The sequence below is a fragment of the Armigeres subalbatus genome, chromosome 1 (assembly GCF_024139115.2).
Source record: "Armigeres subalbatus isolate Guangzhou_Male chromosome 1, GZ_Asu_2, whole genome shotgun sequence".
Classification (NCBI taxonomy): Eukaryota; Metazoa; Arthropoda; class Insecta; order Diptera; family Culicidae; genus Armigeres; species Armigeres subalbatus.
The window spans coordinates 108,678,488-108,699,532 of NC_085139.1; the positions used below are offsets into that span (position 1 = coordinate 108,678,488).

Below are 21,045 nucleotides of genomic sequence, written 5' to 3' on the forward strand. Positions count from 1 at the left end.
AAAACTGGAATGTCCCCTTCTACGGGTTCCCTGGGGACAATCCGTAGGTCTCGGAAGCGGTCAAGGCTGTCAATGGTCCATTTTATACTCATACCTCGCTTCCTGATAGAAAACCATGAAAAACGAACCGTCGGATGGCTAGCTTTGGTGCCAAAACTGAAATGTCTCCTTCTACGGGTTCCCCGGGATAATCCGTAGGTCCCGGAAGCGGTCAAAGCCGTCAATGATCTATTTTATACTCATACCTCACTTCCGGATAGAGAACCATGAAAAACGAACCGTCGAATGACCAGTTTTGACGCTAAAACATAAATGTCCCCTTCTACAGGTTCCCCGGGGACAAATCCGTAGGTCCCGGAAGCGGCCATAGCCGTCAATTGTTCATTTTATACTCATACCTCGCTCCCTGATAGAAAACCATGAGAAAAGAACCATCGAATGTCCAGTTTTGGCGCTAAAACTGGAATGTCCCCTTCTACGGGTTCCCTGGGGACAATCCGTAGGTCTCGGAAGCGGTCAAGGCTGTCAATGGTCCATTTTATACTCATACCTCGCTTCCTGATAGAAAACCATGAAAAACGAACCGTCGGATGGCAAGCTTTGGTGCCAAAACTGAAATGTCTCCTTCTACGGGTTCCCCGGGATAATCCGTAGGTCTCGGAAGCGGTCAAAGCCGTCAATGATCTATTTTATACTCATACCTCGCTTCCGGATAGAGATCCATGAAAAACGAACCGTCGAATGACCAGTTTTGGCGCTAAAACATAAATGTCCCCTTCTACAAGTTCCCCGGGGACAAATCCGTAGGTCCCGGAAGCGGCCAAAGCCATCAATTGTTCATTTTATACTCATACCTCGCTTCCTGATAGAAAACCATGAGAAAAGAACCGTCGAATGTCCAGTTTTGGTGCTAAAACTGGAATGTCCCCTTCTACGGGTTCCCCGGGGACAATCCGTAGGTCTCGGAAGCGGTCAAGGCCGTCAATGGTCCATTTTATACTCATACCTCGCTTCCTGATAGAAAACCATGAAAAACGAACCGTCGAATGGCTAGCTTTGGTGCCAAAACTGAAATGTCCCCTCTACGGGTTCCCCGGGGGTACCCCAGCGACTTCAGAATCCGTCTTTTTGGTTGGTTTTTCATTCTTGACGTGACAGAAGACTTCTGGAATGTAATCATAATCGAAGATCGCTCAAAAAGCTTGATTCAAATGAATGTGTGGCCTGGTCCCTTTTAAAATTCCCGATCGGCACCGATTCTAAGCAAATGGCCATATCTCACTTGATTCTGGTCCGATTTCGAATTTCAGCATATGGTTCCAATCAGAAAGAGTCCTACTTTATTTGTGGTTACTAATATTATTCTGTTTTCAACAACAACTTATCCTAATACCCACCACAAATTTACGGTTCTGAACCTACCTTCGAAAAGCCCGGAATATCTCTGGTATCCGATGGCCATGGTCGGTTCCATGAGCATATGGTGAAACTACATTAAATTTCTAGTTCAGGCATCCGTGAATTGTCCAAATCGGATAATAATTGACATAGTTACAACACATCTAATTATGCCTAAAATTTGCCTATCCCAGTTATTTTGGACATCCCCTGTATATAACAAATAATTCACTCTTCAAAACAATACGGAAAAACACGAAGGAGTTATTTAAATTATTAACGCATTCTTCATTTTTTTTTTAATTGTGGAATTTTGAAATTTTTGATCTACTCTTAAACGTGGATTTTATCACTAACCAATATCAAAAATTTTTCCAACTGTGAATAATTGAAAATAACAAAAAAAATAGTCAAAGTACCCTGTCAAAAGGCCTATATGCGAAAAGAGCAATAGGGTAGGATTATAGATTTTTGGTGCTAAAACCCTTTTTCATGAATATAAATGAGGGAAAATCTACAGAGAGAGGCTGAGTAGGCTTGGACCAGGATGGAAGGATTTTTTCTCCGCTGTCAAGTTTTTTTTATTCAATTTACTGTCAGACCAACGTTTTTATGGATTTTTGAGTCCTTGGAGCTAATTCTGAAAACTGGCAAGGCGCGATGGAAAATAAAGTGAAGTAAAAACTGAAGTTCTAAGTGCAGTCGTTCTGATGTCAAGTTCCTCGTCGTCACACTTCACGAATATTCGCAAAGCAGGACCGTTTTAAACTTTCATTACATTTTTCACATACTGTTTTTTGTGTCTTACTTATCACAACCACTTTCGCACCTTTTCTAGCCACGACTCTGAAGTGCTCCTGCAAAAAGATGAATCCATTTTGGAACATTTCTAGGGAGCCATCAAGACCACGTCGCCAAATTTGTTGTACTTTTTGCTTCCAGCTTCCAGCCCACCTTCAATTCGGTGGGGGCTACAACAAGGCGTGAGAACCAGTGTTTTGTTGTGAGGTAATATTCCTAAAGAACTTAACCCAGTTTCTACTGTCTATCCTGGAAGCTGACAGTGTATTTATGCTCTCCCGATTCGACTGCCCCGTTGGTCGGAGGGCTTAGAGGTATGCCCTTTCTTGGAGGTATGTATTATCTTAATATCCCTATCTTTGAAAAACTCGGTAATACCAGTGTTCGGGAATATAGGATCATAGAATTATATAATGAGTAGACCCCACGTCTGAAAACCCTTGAAGATGACGATATTTATGATTTCATCAGTATAACGCATTTCGGTACCTGGCTTGTGAATTGGCAATAATCAGGAACTCTCGTGTTGGGCCCATCTTGAAGATCTCTCGTGGAAAGAGGCACAGGAGGGTTGCGTTTAGGCAGGTTTCGCAGTTTCTGACATATCGCAAACATTTTAGATACCAAAAAATGTCAAAGAAAATTTTCTTCTTCGTACATTTCATCAGATATTTTCAGTTGGTTGGATTTAGATTCAGAAGTGCACCAAAACAGCATCAAAGTGAAGTTTTATGTTCTGCAAATGCATTGTGATTATTGACTGATCCGGTTTTAGATTCAGCATTTCATGTACTTTTTGCTGCTGTCAGACGAACCCATTAGACAGCCCTAGATCACAATATATATTTATTCTGGCCTTTGCTTGCCTTCTATTTGACTATCTTTAAATCTTCCTTCTCATAGCCTATTCCAAATATATCTCTTTTGTCAACTATCTTCCTCGCTTTCCATTTTGTTAGTAGAAAATGCATTTTAGACATAGCTAATTCTTTGAAGAGCTTGAGCTTGAGCTTGAGCTTGATTGACTGCTCGTAGTTGCTACTCCATTATGACCAGATCAGCTGTTCTTGCACAGGGAACCAACAGATGTTTGCTTGGGACTAGCACACTTCTTCAATGTACAAGTACTGGTGATCTCATTTGTTTGGTCATACTGGCGCCTGCCACGTCAGAATGCAAGTCAATGTAGGGAAGAGGGAGGAAATGATGATGCAATCACTCGCCCACTGCAAGCCGAATATACCTCTGCACTTGCCACGAGTTCATGCGGAATTTATTGGAATTTCTGGGTTAGGAAGGAGAGGCAGAGGTCCGTCTTGGTTAACGAGCTGCCAATGTGATAGATAGGAGAAGGTAACTCATGGAATTTATAATTGGATGTAGGAAACGAGCTCTATAGTTCATTTCCAATTCTAGCAGATTACTGTTAGAATACTCAAGTTGAAGGTATAGGAATAGTAATGGAAACGGTATAGAAGTCCATTTCCAGTTCTAGCGATTGCTAGAACATGAGAAATAAAGAGAATGATACAAAGTAGGAGAATGGAACGGACCCTGGGATTGAACCCACGACCTCCTGCGTATGAGGCAGAAGCAGTAGCCATATGACTACCAAGTCCGCTTCGAAAAAAGAGAGATCACGCACTGAACTGATTATTTTTATTACCGGCCGCGCAATGCAGAACACAATAATTCGGCCGACCGCGCGATCGTTCTGCTGTCCGAAACATGAGAGATCACGCACTCAGGAGTACAGAGGCCACATGTTGATTACAAAAATTAACGTTGAAATCAAAATTATAATAATACTTCAATTATAGTGATTGATTCTTTCCTCAGCTACTTTTCCAAAATACACTTGAAAATGCTGAACACTGAAAACACTTTTACGCTTATGCATCACACTAGCACTATCAATTTTTACACATCTCCGTATACACATTGCAAAGGCCATTTCGCGCCGTATTTTGTAACACTCGAATAAAAGAAATAAAATTTGAAATCACTAAAACACTTCTTCTCCATGAAAATTCAATGGAAAATCAGCCAAACCTTAATCCTAATTTTGCGCAAACGGAGAAAAACGTGACAACAATTTCAAAACAAGCCATCCGCGCGCGTGGCTTGCTGCGATCAGACTCCTAGACATAGCTAATTCTTTGAAGAGTGGTAAAAATGCTAATACCTATTAGGTTGGTAAGAAAATAGATCAGAGTGGGTGGGTTTTTATATGATATGCAGATTGTTCGCGAGAATCAGAAGCTTTTGATCTGCTTGTGCGGTCGATATGTGAATAGATTTTATTAATCGCAATGCTGTACTTGGAAACATGCCTCAGAGACGTTTACTTAGGAGTATCAAATTTTCTGTCGGAATTAAGTGAAAACAAATAAATCATGTTTGTTTGTTGCTTGAAAGACAAATGTTCAGCATTCAGAGGTCACGTACAGTCATGATTTGTTTAGTAGGCAGAATGATCGGCCGGTCATGACATAATTTGTTCTGCTTTGTGCGGTTAGCAGAGAGATCGGCTGGTCATCGACAATTTTGTTCTGCTTAGTGCGGTCGGTAATTAAAATAATTAGTGTTTGTTCGATTATGTTTTGAATTGACCAAACAACACGCTAACACGGCATACCGTTTACCAAAACGAACCCTGCCACAATCCCAGTGATTTCTCGTGGAAGTGCAGATGACTCGTCGGCTTCTATCAAAGCGAGTATCATGTCAACATTTTCCTACCCATTCCTTAATTGACCTGCATTCGGATACGGCCGGCGCTGGTATTGCTTATTTTTGGGTCACCAGTTCTTACACATTGAAGATGATGTTAGTCCCAAACTTCATCTGTTGGCTCTCTGTGTAATTACAGCTGACCTGGCAATAACGGAGTAGCAACCGTGGGCGGTAAATCATGCTCATGCTCATGCTCAATATAAATGAGGGAAAATCTACAGACAAGAATACCAAAAATATCAACAAGAAACGAATATTACTTCTTCTTCTTATTGGCATTACATCCCCACACTGGGACAGAGCCACCTCGCAGCTTAGTGTTCTAAGCACTTCCACAGTTGTTAACTGCGAGGTTACCATTTTTGCATTCGTTTATCATGAGGCACGATGATTCTTTTTTGCCCAGGGAAGTCGAGACAATTTCCAATTCGAAATTGCCAAGACCGGCACCGGGAATCGAACCTAGCCACCCTCAGCATGGTCTTGCTTTGTAGCCGCACGTCTTACCGCACGGCTAAGGAGGGCCCCGAAACGAACATTAATTAAATGTAATTTTAATTATTTCCATGAATATGGTTGGCGCATGTGCTTAGATGTAAAAACTAATCAACTCACAGTACTTTTTGATCGAAATTGATTTTAATGACGCTAAAAGTAGCCTCACACATTGGGAATCTTGTCCATTGTTTTTGTTCCATGTGCTTCTAAAAGAGTGGGACTCATGCAATTTCGTCACCAAAAGTAAAACAAATCCCGGCTTATTTGTAGGCTGATTTTCAGCTCGGACTCTCGGAAATTTCCACCGGATTGTATTTTGAATCGGGCCGAAATTCTAACTTCTTACAACGAAATCCCATAAATCTTGCCCACACATATGAAAGCGAAACTTGCTGACAAGCTCCTGATCTGTAAACTAGCCTTAAAGTACGTGAGAACCGAAATCCGAACAAACTTTTCCTCGGTTTGATAATGCCTCAAACTCGATTTGTTCAACTGATTTAAATTTTTTTTCAATTGTCGTCGATTTTTTACAGTATATGATTTCGAAATATGAGGAATTATTCAGAAAGACTGAATGATTCCTAATGTTTCGAAAAGAATCAATCGAAAAAAAAACAGAATTACTGTCGCAAGAAAAGAAAATCGTAAATTAAATTTAATTTGGAAATTAGAATGTCTGTTCCTGCGCTTTATTTTCATGGCGTTGAGGCCTGACCTGGTTTTCAGGATGTACTTGCCTACCAAGTTACCGGTTCCGTTTAATTCATTGATGAAATTGGCCAAATTTGTAATGGCTTCGAAAAAAAAAAACACAGAAAAAGTCATTGAAATGAAACTGTATGAAGAAATTTCCCGTTGTCACCCGTCGTCATTAACTGTGAAAAACCTTAAGAAAGTCAATCCATGCGAAATGCAAAATGGCATAAATAGCTTCCTTTGAAAATCAACACAATCTCACACTTTTTTCTATTGGTTTCGTCAACTTTCTTTGTATTTGGATTGAGATTCCTGCCTAAAATATTGATTTTTTTCTTTTGGAAGAATCAATGAAAAAACGGGACAATTTGAGGATTTTTTAGATTACGACGGGACAGCACAATAAGGTCTAAAAAACGGGACTGTCCCGTTAAATACGGAACGTATGCGCATGGTCAGCCTACAAATAGGTCAGTTGACCGAAGATGCTGTTTACCGAAATGATACTTTGGCCGAGAAGGCCGAAATAGTTGATTGGCAGAAAAGCCATTATATCGAAAATGTCATTTGGCTGACTTATTCGGCCAAACGGCCAAATGCCAAATGAAATTTTAAGCCGTTTTCGATCTTATAACCGTTTCGTTAATTTCGGCCAAATGAAACTAGGCTAGATGACTTTCGGCTTAAGCTTTCCGCCGAATGATTTGATTTGCAGTTTATTACGCACAATCCAAAAAAAACTCCAAATAATTTCCTGTGGGAATTTCGAACCATTTTTCGTGAAAATCCAAAGATTTTTTTTTAAATGCATATGTTGAACAATTTTCCACATAAACTCTGAAGAAATTTCCTGAAAACTTTTCGTGTTAATTCCAGAGAGTTTGTCGTGAAAAATCCGCAATGTTACCCGTGGATATTTCAAAGAATTTTCTGTGTAAATTTCGAACAATTTTCTACAGAAATTCCGAAGTTTATTTCATGGATTGTATGGCATTTGCCAGAAAACCATTTGCCAGAGTCAATTTGCCAGAATGAGTTTTGCCAGAAACCCATTTGCCAGAATGGACCATATGCCAGAAAGCCATTCCCCAGAATAGACCATTTGCCAGAATGTACCATTCCCCAGAAATAGTAAAACTGGAAATTCCCATTGTTATTGATAGCTTGTCGTATACAATATTAGAAATCTCCAATTCTCAGTAGTAATTAGCATGCTATTTAGCATCCAAATAATACAGTTATAAATCATTCCAAATAGACAACCAAACTAGCATTGATTAGGACTTCCCAGCTTTTCAGATTTACCAACGTTAAATTGTCAACGTCTGTACAGCAAATCCTTCAAAAGTTCCGTGGCTATCAGATCTCAGGGCACGATATGTTTATCGATTTCTATGCGGCATACGGCAGTAGGGGAAGGTGGGTAGACTTGATCCCCGGGGAGACTTGATCACCCCCTGTTTTATAGAGAACTAAAGTAGTTTGGTTGTATGACATTCGCCAGAAAGTCATTTGCCAGAAGGCATTTTGCCAGAATCAATTTGCCAGAATGGACGTTTGCCAGAAAGCCGTTTGCCAGAATGCACCATTCCCCAGAAAGCCATTCGCCAGAATGCACCATTCCCCAGAATTGGTCATCTTCTATTTGGTTAAGAAAATTATTTTGAGCTTTTTAGTGGAATGTCTTCACTTGTCATAAGACGAGTTTGTACCCGAGTCGAAGTCGTGTCAAGTACGAGACACTGAAGACGACCTTACTGTTGAGGTCGAAATACGTATCTGTCAAGGTACAATCAAGTGGTGGAATTAAGTGGGAAGGTACAAACTCGTCTTATGACAAGTGGCATCTTCTATTAGCCATTCACGCGTTTGCCCAGTATGCGCAATAATTCATAACGCCATGAACTTTTGGCATAACTGTGAGCAGCCTCGAAAGGGAGGGTCATATGATCCCTTCTTTAAAGAAGGCGCTATCCCGGATTACGGCAATGGTGAATGTGATCCCTTCTTTAAAAGCAGGCGTTTGCCGGGATTAATGAAATAGACGATGTGATCCCTTCTTAAAACAAAGGAGCTTGCCCGGATTCAGGCAATGGTGAATGCGATACCTTCTTTTAAAGCAGCTGCTTGCCCGAATTAAGGCTATGGTGGATGTGATTCCTTCTTTAAAAAAGGCCTTTGCCGGGATTAATGAAATGGAAGATGTGATTTCAAGACAAAATTTTCAAAACGACTTATCTGCTTTTGTAAACAAAGATTCAAACTACGATTTGACGAATCTGATAGCTCTTCCACGCAAACCAACACCATCAACAGGTAGCGGAAACCTTCACCTACCCATTGGGGGTGTTGGTTTGCGTGGGAGTGCTATCAGATTCGTCAAATCGTCGTTTGAATCTTTGTTTATAAAAGCAGATAAGTCGTTTTGAAAATTTTGTCTTGATTTCTTCTTTGAAAGTAGCCGCTTGCCCGAATTAAGGCAATGGTGGATGTTATTCCTTCTTTAAAAATAGGCGCTTGTACGGATTAAGGCAATGGTGGATGTGATCCATTCTTTGAAAATAGGCGTTTTCTAAAGCAATGGTGGTTGGGAACAATTTTTTAAAGAAGGCGCATGCTCCGATTAAGGTAAGGGTAGATGTTATCCCTTCTTTAAAGGTGGGTGTTTGAATATGGCAATTGTGGATATGATTCCTTCTTTAGAAGTAGACATTTTGCCTAGACTTGTAGATATAACTTCTTCAATAGCCGTCCAGTATGATTTAAAATAATATTATCCAATTGTAGGTATGATTCAATTTTTAAAATGAAGTCTGTGTCTGGAATGAGGCGAAGAAATATGATATCCATTCGTAAGCAGTTTGTTTGGTTTTAGACAAACATTATTGTAATTTTTTGACAAATAGTATCCATCTTTCTGAAAACTATCTAATATGTTAAATAATCTCTTTTATGAAAATTAGTTATACCGAAAATCCCTTCATTAGTAAACAATGCCAAATTCCCGTTATGCAAAATTTCCTTCTTAATATAATTACTTTTGTATTCTTTAGCCACCACTAATAATCGGAATTTCCAGTTTTACTATTTCTGGGGAATGGTACATTCTGGCAAATGGTCTATTCTGGGGAATGGCTTTCTGGCATATGGACCATTCTGGCAAATGGGTTTCTGGCAAAAATCATTCTGGCAAATTGATTCTGGCAAATGGTTTTCTGGCAAATGTCATACAATCAAGTAGTTTTGTTCCAGCGTATTTTTTAGTATAGATCCTCTAGACAAATGACCTTTATGCGGTGAGTTATTTTTTGGATTGACAACCTTATTTATTCTGCAGGGCGGTTTGTATGTTTTGACCTTCCAAAAGATTTTTTTATTGGCCACGTAAAATTTGAATAACTTTTCATAACAATGACCAAATGCTTTCGATTTTCACAGCACAAAGCCATAAAAGTGCTTAATGATTTGTACTGATGAAAATGTCAACATTCCATCAAAGTTTTAGGATATTTGGATTTGAAGTTTTTGCCTCAATATGGGTACACTTGATCCTCCATTAGTCACCCATACAAAAAATTGGCGAAAAAATTCAAAAAAATATAAATCTGGTCTCAGGCTTCTAATTTTTTGTAGATTTGACAGATTTGATGAAGTGTTGGCAGGAAAAATTATTTATTGTGTAGATATCATAGAGAGGGGATCAAGTCTCCCCAAATTTAAAAATTGCATGTGCTGTCGAATTTAATAACAAAAATCGTTCATGTATACGCACAGCAATTCGAAAATTGCGCGTATTTTGAAGGAAAAATATTTAAAAAATCTGAGAGCACCTTTCTAATTTTATCAAAGCAAGTTCTTCCCCCGAATATTTTAAAAGTGGATTTTTGACAGCACTCTAAAAAATCGATTGTGTGTCAATAACAACAATAATTTAAGGACTGTCATACATCAGTAAAATTAAATACTATATTTCTTAGAGAGAAGGCAAAGTACATGCTGATGGGTGGAACCGAGTGCGTCAGGGCCCGCCTGGGGAGCAGTATCTTCGAGGTGGTCGAGAATATTTTAGTCGTGAAATAGGATGGCGCATTATCTGTGGAAGTCGGACCTATTATGGGCTCTATGTATCATGCACAAGACCAATGTTCGTCTACGAATATAAAAATTGGACCATGCTCAAGGAGATTTTACCAGCTTCATAATAACAAGAGATGTAAGTCCTATGTCAAAACCATTAGTTCACACAATGCTATGAAAGTGAAATTGTCATGATTTTACGTAAAAAAATATACACTTCATAATCGTGACCAACAGATTTTTTACTGTAGATAAGATTCAAATCACTATCAAAAGGTCTTCACTCTAAATTACCAATCTCTTCGTTGTAGCCGTTATAAATAAGATTGATAGGCTCCCTGAAACCATCAGTTCAATTGTTCCTCCAGTCGGCTATCACGCTCGGGAAGTGTCGTACCCAACAAATTTATTGCGCTTATCATGTCTGTGGATACCATCATCGAGAAAATTAAGGCGCGCTTGGCAGCCGTTGATCCGAATGGGCCCCGCAAGGTAGTGGGCGTGTTCCAGCTGAACATCAAGACCGATTCCGATGTCAAGCAATATAGTGAGTTGCCTAAATTCGGGTGTGGCCGAAGTGCATAGTTTGCTAATTAGTGATGCCATTTTTTTGTAGTTCTTGATCTGAAGCAATTGAAGGTCGATACGGGAGTTAGTCCTAGCCCGGATGCCACTCTCACTGTCGGATTGGAGGATATGCTGGCCATCAGCGCGAAAACATTGTCCAGTAGCGATGCTGTGAAGGATGGTAAGATTGAGATCACCGGAGATCTCGAACTGGCTGCCAAGTTGAGCGGAGGGTTGGGTTAAATTTGGGTGGATTTTACCATGTGAATAAGCTAAATGTGATCCGAGATGATTTTATTATTATTTATTGGTAGTGTTGGAAAAAGTTCCAAATTTCAAAACATATTGTAGATTCAAATCAGCTGCTAGTAAAACAATCGAACAAAAAATCTTTAACTCATTTGTTATTTTAGATAATTCTTCCCTATTTCCGGTTCGACAATGAAACTACTGAAACTGTTAGTTTATGACTTAATCTGAAACAAATTGGTAACCTTAAAATTATCGTAGGTTTATTTGAGCCTTTTCAGACTACGAGTCTTATCTCGTGATAAATGAATATTGATTGATATGAAACGAAATTCCCAGTGAATATTAGATAGTCGTAAATCGGATTCAGTACCTAAAGTAAAGGAAAATTTCTCAGACATACAGTGGATAGACCTTCAGTGCGGTAATACAGATTACAATAAAACAATTTTTAGTGTCATAGTGTCAGTTTATTGTCAACCAATGTTTTACTTTTTAGATCGGGGAATGCAACTTCCGCCTAATCGTCTAAACCATGGCAGTGACATGATGTCGACAATATGTGAGGAAGAAGAATTGTGTGATAGCTGACTGGATGGACTCATTTGCAACGTTTTTTAATTTGGCACAGACTGGAGTTACCGAATAATATGTTTCATATATTTGGCGTACAAAAGCATGCCTTATATACTGTTATAGTAACCACTTGAAGAGTACCGAGTCGGTTTTCGTGAGGGCCTAAAAACGATGGAGTACAACTTGAAATCACAAAATATGGCTATCCGGCGGAACTAATACGGCGGATCCGTGTAACGCTGGGTAGATCGATCATTGAGATTGTGGATGAGATTGTGACGTGTGATGATAATGTTACCTGCGAGGTGAAAAACGTGAGTAACATCGAGCAACCAAGTAGCACTATTTAAGTGGAAGGAGTGATGAGGATCAGCCTTCTGATGATCCAGAACGGCATGCCGTATTTGACGACGTGGATTATGAACTGCCTGCAGATAGCAAGCTTGTGTTGAGCCATTACAAAGGGAAAATCTTACAGTGGATGAAGTAATTAGGCTTTCTGATCACTCTACCTTTGTAGACGAGAGATGTGTCATTTGCGAACAGAGACAGGGTGTCGCCTTCTAGAGGTTCTGGAATAACTGAGGTGTATATGTTAAATAGCAGTGGCTTGAGATATTGCCCTGGGGAATGCTTGTGATGCCGTGTACATTGGAAATCGCTCCACTGAATAATACCCGGAGTATCCTCGCGGATAGATTATTGTTGATAATTTCCCTCAGGTAGCTGGGGTACACCAGGTCGTCATGCCAAACTTTGTCGAATGTCGTTTTGACTATGGTGAATTTAGTAGATACAGACTTGTGCCGTGTCCGTCTAAAGACGTTAAATAGCTAATTTTTTTTTGCTACTTATCTAATACATGCATTCATCTCTTAGACTAGGTGTTCCGTGCTTTTTTAACACTATCATCCTTATTTGCTATGTTACATTCTTAGTTATTATTGATACAATTCAATTGCCTCTGGCAGTTTGGATTTTTCCTCTGGTTAAATTGAACCATGTAGGAATAACCTAACCTAATTTATACTAAGGGTACAAGTACCCAATCGTTGCAATAGAAGATTGAAACGATTTTTGTCCAAAATTGGAAATTATTTTATTGGACATTTGTTGCAATGGCTCAATGTTAGAAGTTCTATGAAGTTCATTGGTACTATACCACTGAGACAACTTCAGAATCATTTTCGAAATTTTATTTTGAATCCTCTAGAGTGCCTTCTTTCTGGTATTGCTGCAACTAGTCCATATTGGCACAGCATACAGCGTGGCTGGTCTAAAAATATGTTTGTAAATCAAAAATTTGTATCAAGACAAATTTTTGTTTTTCTGTTTATAAGTGGATATATACACTTAATATATTTGTTACATTTGGCTTGAATGCCTTCAATGTGACTTTTAAAAGTTAATTTTGATCTAGCAGAAGTCCTAAATATTTCGCTTCGCTAGGCCAATCAATTGTAACCCCATTCATAGTGACAATATGCCTGATAGAAGGTTTCAAATAAGAAGCTCTCGGCTTATGTAAGAAAATTATAAGCTGAGTTTTGGAAGCATTCGGGGAAATTTTCCATTTTTGCAAGTAAGTTGAGAAAATATCCAAACTTTTTTGCAATCTACTACAAATGATACGAAGGCTTCGCCCTTTGGCTGAAAGGCCCGTGTCATCTGCAAACAAAGATTTTTGACACCTTGGTGGTAAATCAGGTACCGCCATCAGGGGTGACAATGCGTCTGGGGTGAGAATGGGTCATCGCTCTCACCAACAGTCTGGAGGTCGTAGAGCAAAATCGTTCAAAAGGTTTCTTATGTTTTAGTCTTCTTGCCCCCCCGATACATTCAATCTATTCTACAAGCATTCTAAATTGTTGAAACAGTGACCCATTGTCACCCCCGACGACGGTTAGTCAGAAGCAGTCTTCCCACGAACATGTGTGATGTTCAACACAAGTACATTTTCACCAACTCGTGTTGAACACTGAACATGGATTATTGACGTACTCGAGTACAAAGGGATACCCAGTACCTACCTAAACGAACTTGTACTCAAGTACAAAACACATGTACAAACTTGCTTTCAGGTCCGAGAGTCGACCGGCAAGAAGCAGACCCCACACGACGGAAAAAGTTTGACAAACTATTGATTATTGAAGAAAAAGATTGATCGTGTGAGTGCGAACCCAAAATATTGAAGTAAATATTGAGGGAAATCAGAAAAGTTTGATATTCTATTCAATATTTCCCCTCATCTCCCCCCGCAGTTTGCCCACAGGAGTCGATGACGGTTGAGTGTGTGCGTGTTTTGTGCGTTATACCGCTATTTGATTCATATTAGTTCAAGAAAAAATTGAGTTTTTCTTCAGCTACGGCCATGCCGGCTAATCAGTGAAAATATTGAAGAAAAGTTTGATGAAAAGTTTGACGAAAAAAGTATTGTCAATATATGCCTCGTGTAAGGTCTGCTAGAGACAAAGAGAATGAACAAAATGGAATTCGAAAACTGTGCACGCTGAAATGAAGATGCACAGTGGTGGGTGGATCTGGAAGGCTTTTTTTCTCGAATAATTTTCTAATGTTGCAAAACTTTTTCACGACGTTGGTAACCAACTGGCCCATGTCCAACATCACGTAAACAATAATTAAGTTTACAGAAGATATTGATAAATTTGACTTCGATTCACATACCGCTATATAACTTTTGTTGAGCGTGTACATTCCACAGGGAAGGAATAGAAAGCGCATAATTATAAATACTATGTATACTCATAGATCAGTGGAACAATGTCTGGACTTTGTTGTTTTCCTAATAAAACTAAATTGTGTATTGTCACGCTTTTAGAAAAGCTCCATCGGGAGAGAGCATTTCGTGTTGCACTATGGGACCGCTCACAAATTACATAACATAAAATTGGGCGAATCCAGTCCTCTTTTTTGGAGCACATTATGTATTGACAATTTAATTCTTTTGTCTGAATCGTAACCCTTGAGGCTATCCCCTTCCTCCATATATAGCGTCACGTAATTCATCCACAGCCCCCATGGATGCACAGCATTTTTTTTGTCAAAAACCGGCTTCGTGTTGGAAAATACCATACATAACATATTACGCAATAGCCTCCACAGACTACCAGCTCTTTGACTTAATGATATCAAAGATCACACACTTCATTTTATTTTAAAATGATATCAAATGACTATACTCGTAATCTGTACAGACTACCCGAGAAACACAAGTCAGGCAATTTTGGTTGCCTCAACTTGATTGCGACTAAATCTGGTCACATATGAGTTACAGTAACCTATGTGGAATATGTGTGCTGCTAGGGTATAACCTAGGAATGTAGAACTGAACCATTCCAAATGACAACAACATTGTCCTCTCAGAATTGTCCTCAGAATTAACTAAACACGCAACAAGCGAGTGACTTTGACTTTACAACAAAACAATTGAATAACAATTGAAAGATATAAACTTAATTTTTGCGTGAACACTCTTGGTGGCCATTTTACTGAGCCTTCTAAAGTACAAAACCACATGAAAATATTGATATATAATAAATTTGCTGATATCCGCACATCTATGAATTTGTTCACTGTCTACATTTGCTTTGTTTGAGAAGCTTCTGGAACGCTATTCAACAGCAAATTTTACAACCAGAGTGTACATGTGTACTGTACAGATGTACAGTACATCGGTACAAAATGAAACTCGGACGCAAGTTCGGGTACAAGTATACATTTCGTGCGTATACGTATAAACACGAAGCAAGGGTACAGATGGAGTATACGGACAGCTGTACTCAGCGTGTTTGATGTTCGTTTGGGAAGACTGGGCAGAAGTAAAATGTTATACAATATGGGCCCCAGTATTGCTGCCTTGGGGAACACCAGCTCTTACAGGTAATCCATCAGATTTAGAATTTGATAGTTTATCTGCAGTGAGCGTTCAGATAAATAATTTTGGATCAGTTTAATAATGTACAGAGGAAAATTAAAATTCATCAATTTTATAATCATGCTTCATGCAAAACACTGTGAAATGCTTTCTCTATGTCAAGAAGAGCAACTCCAGTCGAATATCCTTCAGATTTGTTGAGCCGAATTAAATTCGTAACTCTCAATAACTGATGAATGCCCTGACGAAAACCAATTTGCTCATTAGCAAAATAGAATTGTCATTAATATGAACCATCATTCTATTTGAAATAATATTTTCAAACAGTTTGCTTATTGATGAAAGCAAACTGATTGGACGATAACTAGAAGCCTCTGCTAAATTTTGGTCCGGCTTCAAATCTGGAACAACTTTGGCGCTTTTCAATTATCTGTAAAGTATGCCAATTGAACACATTTGTTAAACAAATTAATCAAAAAGCATAAAGAGCTCTCAAGAAGTTTTTTTGATAAGTATGTAGAAAATACCATCATCACCCGGGGCTTTCATATTTTTAAATTTTCTAGTAATAGATCTCACTTCATCCAAATTAGTTCCCAACGAAAAAGGGTCAAAAAAATTCTCTTGATTGAGAATGTCTTCAAATTTCCGCGTGACCTGATCCTCAATAGGACTAGGTGAGACCTAGACTAAAATTATGGGCACTCTCGAACTGCTGAGCAAGTTTTTGAGCCTTTTCGCCATTTGTTAATAAAATTTTATTTCCCTCTTTACTGGGTTTCGAACTGGGAACCAACTTCGAGACATTATTCTCGAAGTTGGTATTTCGCAGTATAGCGAAACATTTTTTAATTTAATTTTGCAAATCTCGCCAAATAACTTTCAACGCGGGATCGCGAGTTCTTTGGTATTGCCTTCGCCTCACATTTTTAAGACGGATCAGAGGCTGAAGATCGTCGTAAATTATTTCACATTTAGAAATTGCAATGTCTCTGGCTTCGACAATTAAATTTGTCAATGATACGAGAGCATTATCAATATCACTTTTGGTGTCGAGAGGAATATGAACATCAAAATTCCTATAGATATAAGTTTTATATAAATCCCAATCAGCTATATGATCATTAAAAGTATAGCTGATTGGATTATAAATGGCTTCTTGTGAGATTTCAAACGTCACAGGAAGGTGATCAGAGTCAAAGTCAGCATGAGTTACCAATTGGCCACACAGCTGACTTGAATCCGTTAAAAGCAAATCAATTGTCGAAGGATTTCGACTGGATGGAAAACATGTTGGGCCATTGAGATATTGAATAGTATAATATCCCGCTGAACAATCTTCAAATGAAATTTTGCCGTTGGAATTGCTTTGAGCATTATGTTTGGCATTGAAGTCACCAATTACGAATAATTTAGATTTGTTGCGAGTTAGAATTTGAAGATCAGCTTATTCAACAAATTGTTTTGCTGCCCATTGCATTGAAAAGGCAAGTAGGTTGCAATGAAGGAAAATTGTCCAAAATTTGTTTCAACAGAAACTGCCATGGTTTCAAAAACTTTGGTTTCGAACGAAGAAAATAATTTATGTTTGATACGTCTATTAATTTATTTATTTATTTATTTTATTGTTACCTCCATCTGACTTATAGTCTTAATGAAGTTTACTAACAGCTATTCACATGTCTACAAAATAGTCACAGAAACTTACAAAACAGTCAATTACTATAAAAAAAAATCTACATATATATTCTACAGCATCTGTTGTTTTTCACGCGACTTCACATTCGCAGCCTTAACTGGTTAGCAAATATAGAAGCTCCCTCATCAAACTCGAAAACCCAAATGCATCGTTGAAACGCGAAGCCATAAACCTTATTGGATCATGCTGACCATAACGGCTATTACGAGGAGCGAGATACAGGAAATTTCTGCGTCGTAGAGGGCGTTTTGGAACATAAATATACAATTCAGCTAGAATAGCAGGGCATCGATCCCGCCGGTCAGTATTTTTGCAACGGATACTGCTAGTATCGTGGTCCTTCTTTTCTCCAATGTTTCGATTCCGAGCAGCATGCAGCGATGTTCATATGGCGGTGCATCACGCCACGGCAGATTTCGCAGAGCTATGCGAACGAATTTTCGTTGAACTGCTTCGATTCGTTCGATCCAGCTCCTAGCATGAGGACACCAGACCACCAGTGCTGATTCCAAAATTGATCGTACCAATGCGCAGTACAAAGCTTTCAGGCAGAGGGATCAGTGAATTCATCGGCCATCTTTAGAATAAAGCCAAGCTGTTTGTTAGCTTTAGAGATAACGTTTTCGTAATGAGGTCGAAACGTTAGTTCACTATCGAGCAACACGCCAAGGTCTCTAACTTGATCGAGTCGTTCCAACGGTTGTCCAGATAAAGTGTACACATGGTGCAACGGATATCGTTTTTTTGTGAAGGAAATCGTACTGCATTTATCGACACACAGTTCCAGGCAATTACGTTTGCTCCATTCTTCGAAAGAATCCAGCATGTTTTGTAGCTCCAGGCAATCATCAATACCCGCAATAATCATATAGATTTTCATGTCATCTGCGTAGAAAACTCGATTGCCAGCAGGCAATACATATGTGACGTCGTTGATGTACAGGGAAAATAATAATGGGCCAAGGTTACTCCCTGAGGCACACCAGATGTGACAAAGAAAGCGTCGGATTCTATCGAGCCAAGTCTCACTTTCATTGACCTTCCTGAAAGGTATGATCTTAGCCAATTGACGATTGCTAGTGAAACACCTAACTTTTGGAGCTTGTGTAGTAGGACGTCATGATTTACCCGATCGAAGGCAGCTTTGAAATCGGTATAAACAGCATCGACTTGCAAACCCGCATCCATAGAGCGTATGCACACAGAGGAAAACTCAACAAGGTTAGTATTGACTGATCTTCTCGGATAGAACCCGTGCTGGGCACAGGAAATATGATTCTTACAAGATTCGAAGAGGGCATTATTAACAATAATCTCAAATAGTTTGGAGCAGGCGCACAGTGATGTTATTCCTCTGTAATTAGCTACGTTATTTTTATCGCCTTTCTTGTGGATAGGGGACAAAAACGATGCCTTCCAGCTAGTAGGAAACTCCATTTGATGTAACGATTTGTTGAACAGCTTTACGAGTGGTGTAATAAGCGTAGTTGAACATTCCTTCAGAACTGCAGAAGGAATTCCATCGGGACCGGGAGATACGGAGTATTTTAGCTTCTGGATTGCATTAAGAACTTGATCTTCTGAAATTTCGGTGATATTGAAGTCGATGCTATTTGTTACAACATCTCGTAAGGCAGCGTCAATTTGTGTAGGTGATACTTGTATGTTGGAAAAAGCACTCATAAAATGTTCAGCAAACAATTCGCATTTTCTGGAAGCCGTTTCAGCAGAGGATTCGCGCAGATACATTAAAGAAGGCAACCCATCTTCCTTGCGTTTTGACCGGACGAAGGACCAGAATCGTTTCGGACATGTGCGCAGACTTCGTTGCATTCGGTCTATGTAGCGAGCATACAAGATGCGGTTGTAGCGCACATACTTATTGCTGGCAAGCGAGAAGCGACGTTTGGAACAAGGCGAGCGATTAAGTCGATATCTCCGGAGTGCAGAGCGCTTAGCACGCTTCAATTTTTGAAGACGTTTGTTTGCCCACGGAGGTTTTAACGGTGGTCGCTGTAGCGGAACATTAGCTTCAATCACTCGTTGTATCTCGTCGTTGAAGAGCTGCACCATGGCATTGAGATCTAGTTCGAAGTCCAAGAAACGCCAATCGATGGACGAAAAAGCGTCGTTCAGTGCGTCGTAGTCAGCGCGTCGAAAATTGAATCGAATGATATCCATAACTTGATCGAAACGTACAGGCAAAGGAACAGGGACAGTGACCTCTAGAGGAGGATGAGGTACATCAACTTGGACTAGCGTTTCATCAGCTTCTAGAATATTTGCTGCTAATGCCTCATCGTTCACTAAAACTAGATCCAGAGTGCGAGAACTGGGGTTTGTCACCGAGTTTATCTGCGTAAGGCCTGCGCATCCATAGAGCGTATGCACACAGAGGAAAACTCAACAAGGTTAGTATTGACTGATCTTCTCGGATAGAACCCGTGCTGGGCACAGGAAATATGATTCTTACAAGATTCGAAGAGGGCATTATTAACAATAATCTCAAATAGTTTGGAGCAGGCGCACAGTGATGTTATTCCTCTGTAATTAGCTACGTTATTTTTATCGCCTTTCTTGTGGATAGGGGACAAAAACGATGCCTTCCAGCTAGTAGGAAACTCCATTTGATGTAACGATTTGTTGAACAGCTTTACGAGTGGTGTAATAAGCGTAGTTGAACATTCCTTCAGAACTGCAGAAGGAATTCCATCGGGACCGGGAGATACGGAGTATTTTAGCTTCTGGATTGCATTAAGAACTTGATCTTCTGAAATTTCGGTGATATTGAAGTCGATGCTATTTGTTACAACATCTCGTAAGGCAGCGTCAATTTGTGTAGGTGATACTTGTATGTTGGAAAAAGCACTCATAAAATGTTCAGCAAACAATTCGCATTTTCTGGAAGCCGTTTCAGCAGAGGATTCGCGCAGATACATTAAAGAAGGCAACCCATCTTCCTTGCGTTTTGACCGGACGAAGGACCAGAATCGTTTCGGACATGTGCGCAGACTTCGTTGCATTCGGTCTATGTAGCGAGCATACAAGATGCGGTTGTAGCGCACATACTTATTGCTGGCAAGCGAGAAGCGACGTTTGGAACAAGGCGAGCGATTAAGTCGATATCTCCGGAGTGCAGAGCGCTTAGCACGCTTCAATTTTTGAAGACGTTTGTTTGCCCACGGAGGTTTTAACGGTGGTCGCTGTAGCGGAACATTAGCTTCAATCACTCGTTGTATCTCGTCGTTGAAGAGCTGCACCATGGCATTGAGATCTAGTCGAAGGAAACGCCAATCGATGGAAGATAATTGATCGTTCAGTGCGTCGTAGTCAGCGCGTCGAGTATTGAATCGAATGATATCCATAACTTGATCGAAACGTACAGGCAAAGGAACAGGGACAGTGACCTCTAGAGGAGGATGAGGTACATCAACTTGGACTAGCGTTTCATCAGCTTCTAGAATATTTGCTGCTAATGCCTCATCGTTCACTAAAACTAGATCCAGAGTGCGAGAACTGGGGTTTGTCACCGAGTTTATCTGCGTAAGGCCATGAAAGCAAAACCCATCATATAACATGCCGCCTGCTCTTGTCAATCGTGATTGGTTGGCATCTAATACTAGACCTCCGTCTTCAGAAGGAGCCCAAAACATTTCAGGATGATTATAATCGCCGAACTGGAAAGCAATGTCTTGCGGGTTCAAACGAGACAAAACAGAATTCAAAGACTCGATGTGCTGCTGAATCAGATTTTCATCATTCCTACGGTCAGGTGGTAGGTACAGCACTCCGATGCTGATAGAGTTTTGTGGCAATTTGATCTTCACCCATAGCTGTTCCAAATTATTGC

The 21,045-nt window shown here is 39.7% G+C and overlaps 1 protein-coding gene across 1 annotated transcript; it reads left to right on the top strand.

Moving 5' to 3' along the window:
* The first annotated feature begins 10,543 nt into the window (after window positions 1-10,543).
* Window positions 10,544-11,167, top strand: LOC134205208 (uncharacterized). Its single transcript, XM_062680254.1, has 2 exons — window positions 10,544-10,756; window positions 10,826-11,167. Exons 1-2 carry the CDS (start codon window positions 10,630-10,632, stop codon window positions 11,017-11,019), a joined length of 321 nt encoding a protein of 106 aa, XP_062536238.1. The 5' UTR covers window positions 10,544-10,629; the 3' UTR covers window positions 11,020-11,167.
* Window positions 11,168-21,045: the final 9,878 nt, after the last annotated feature.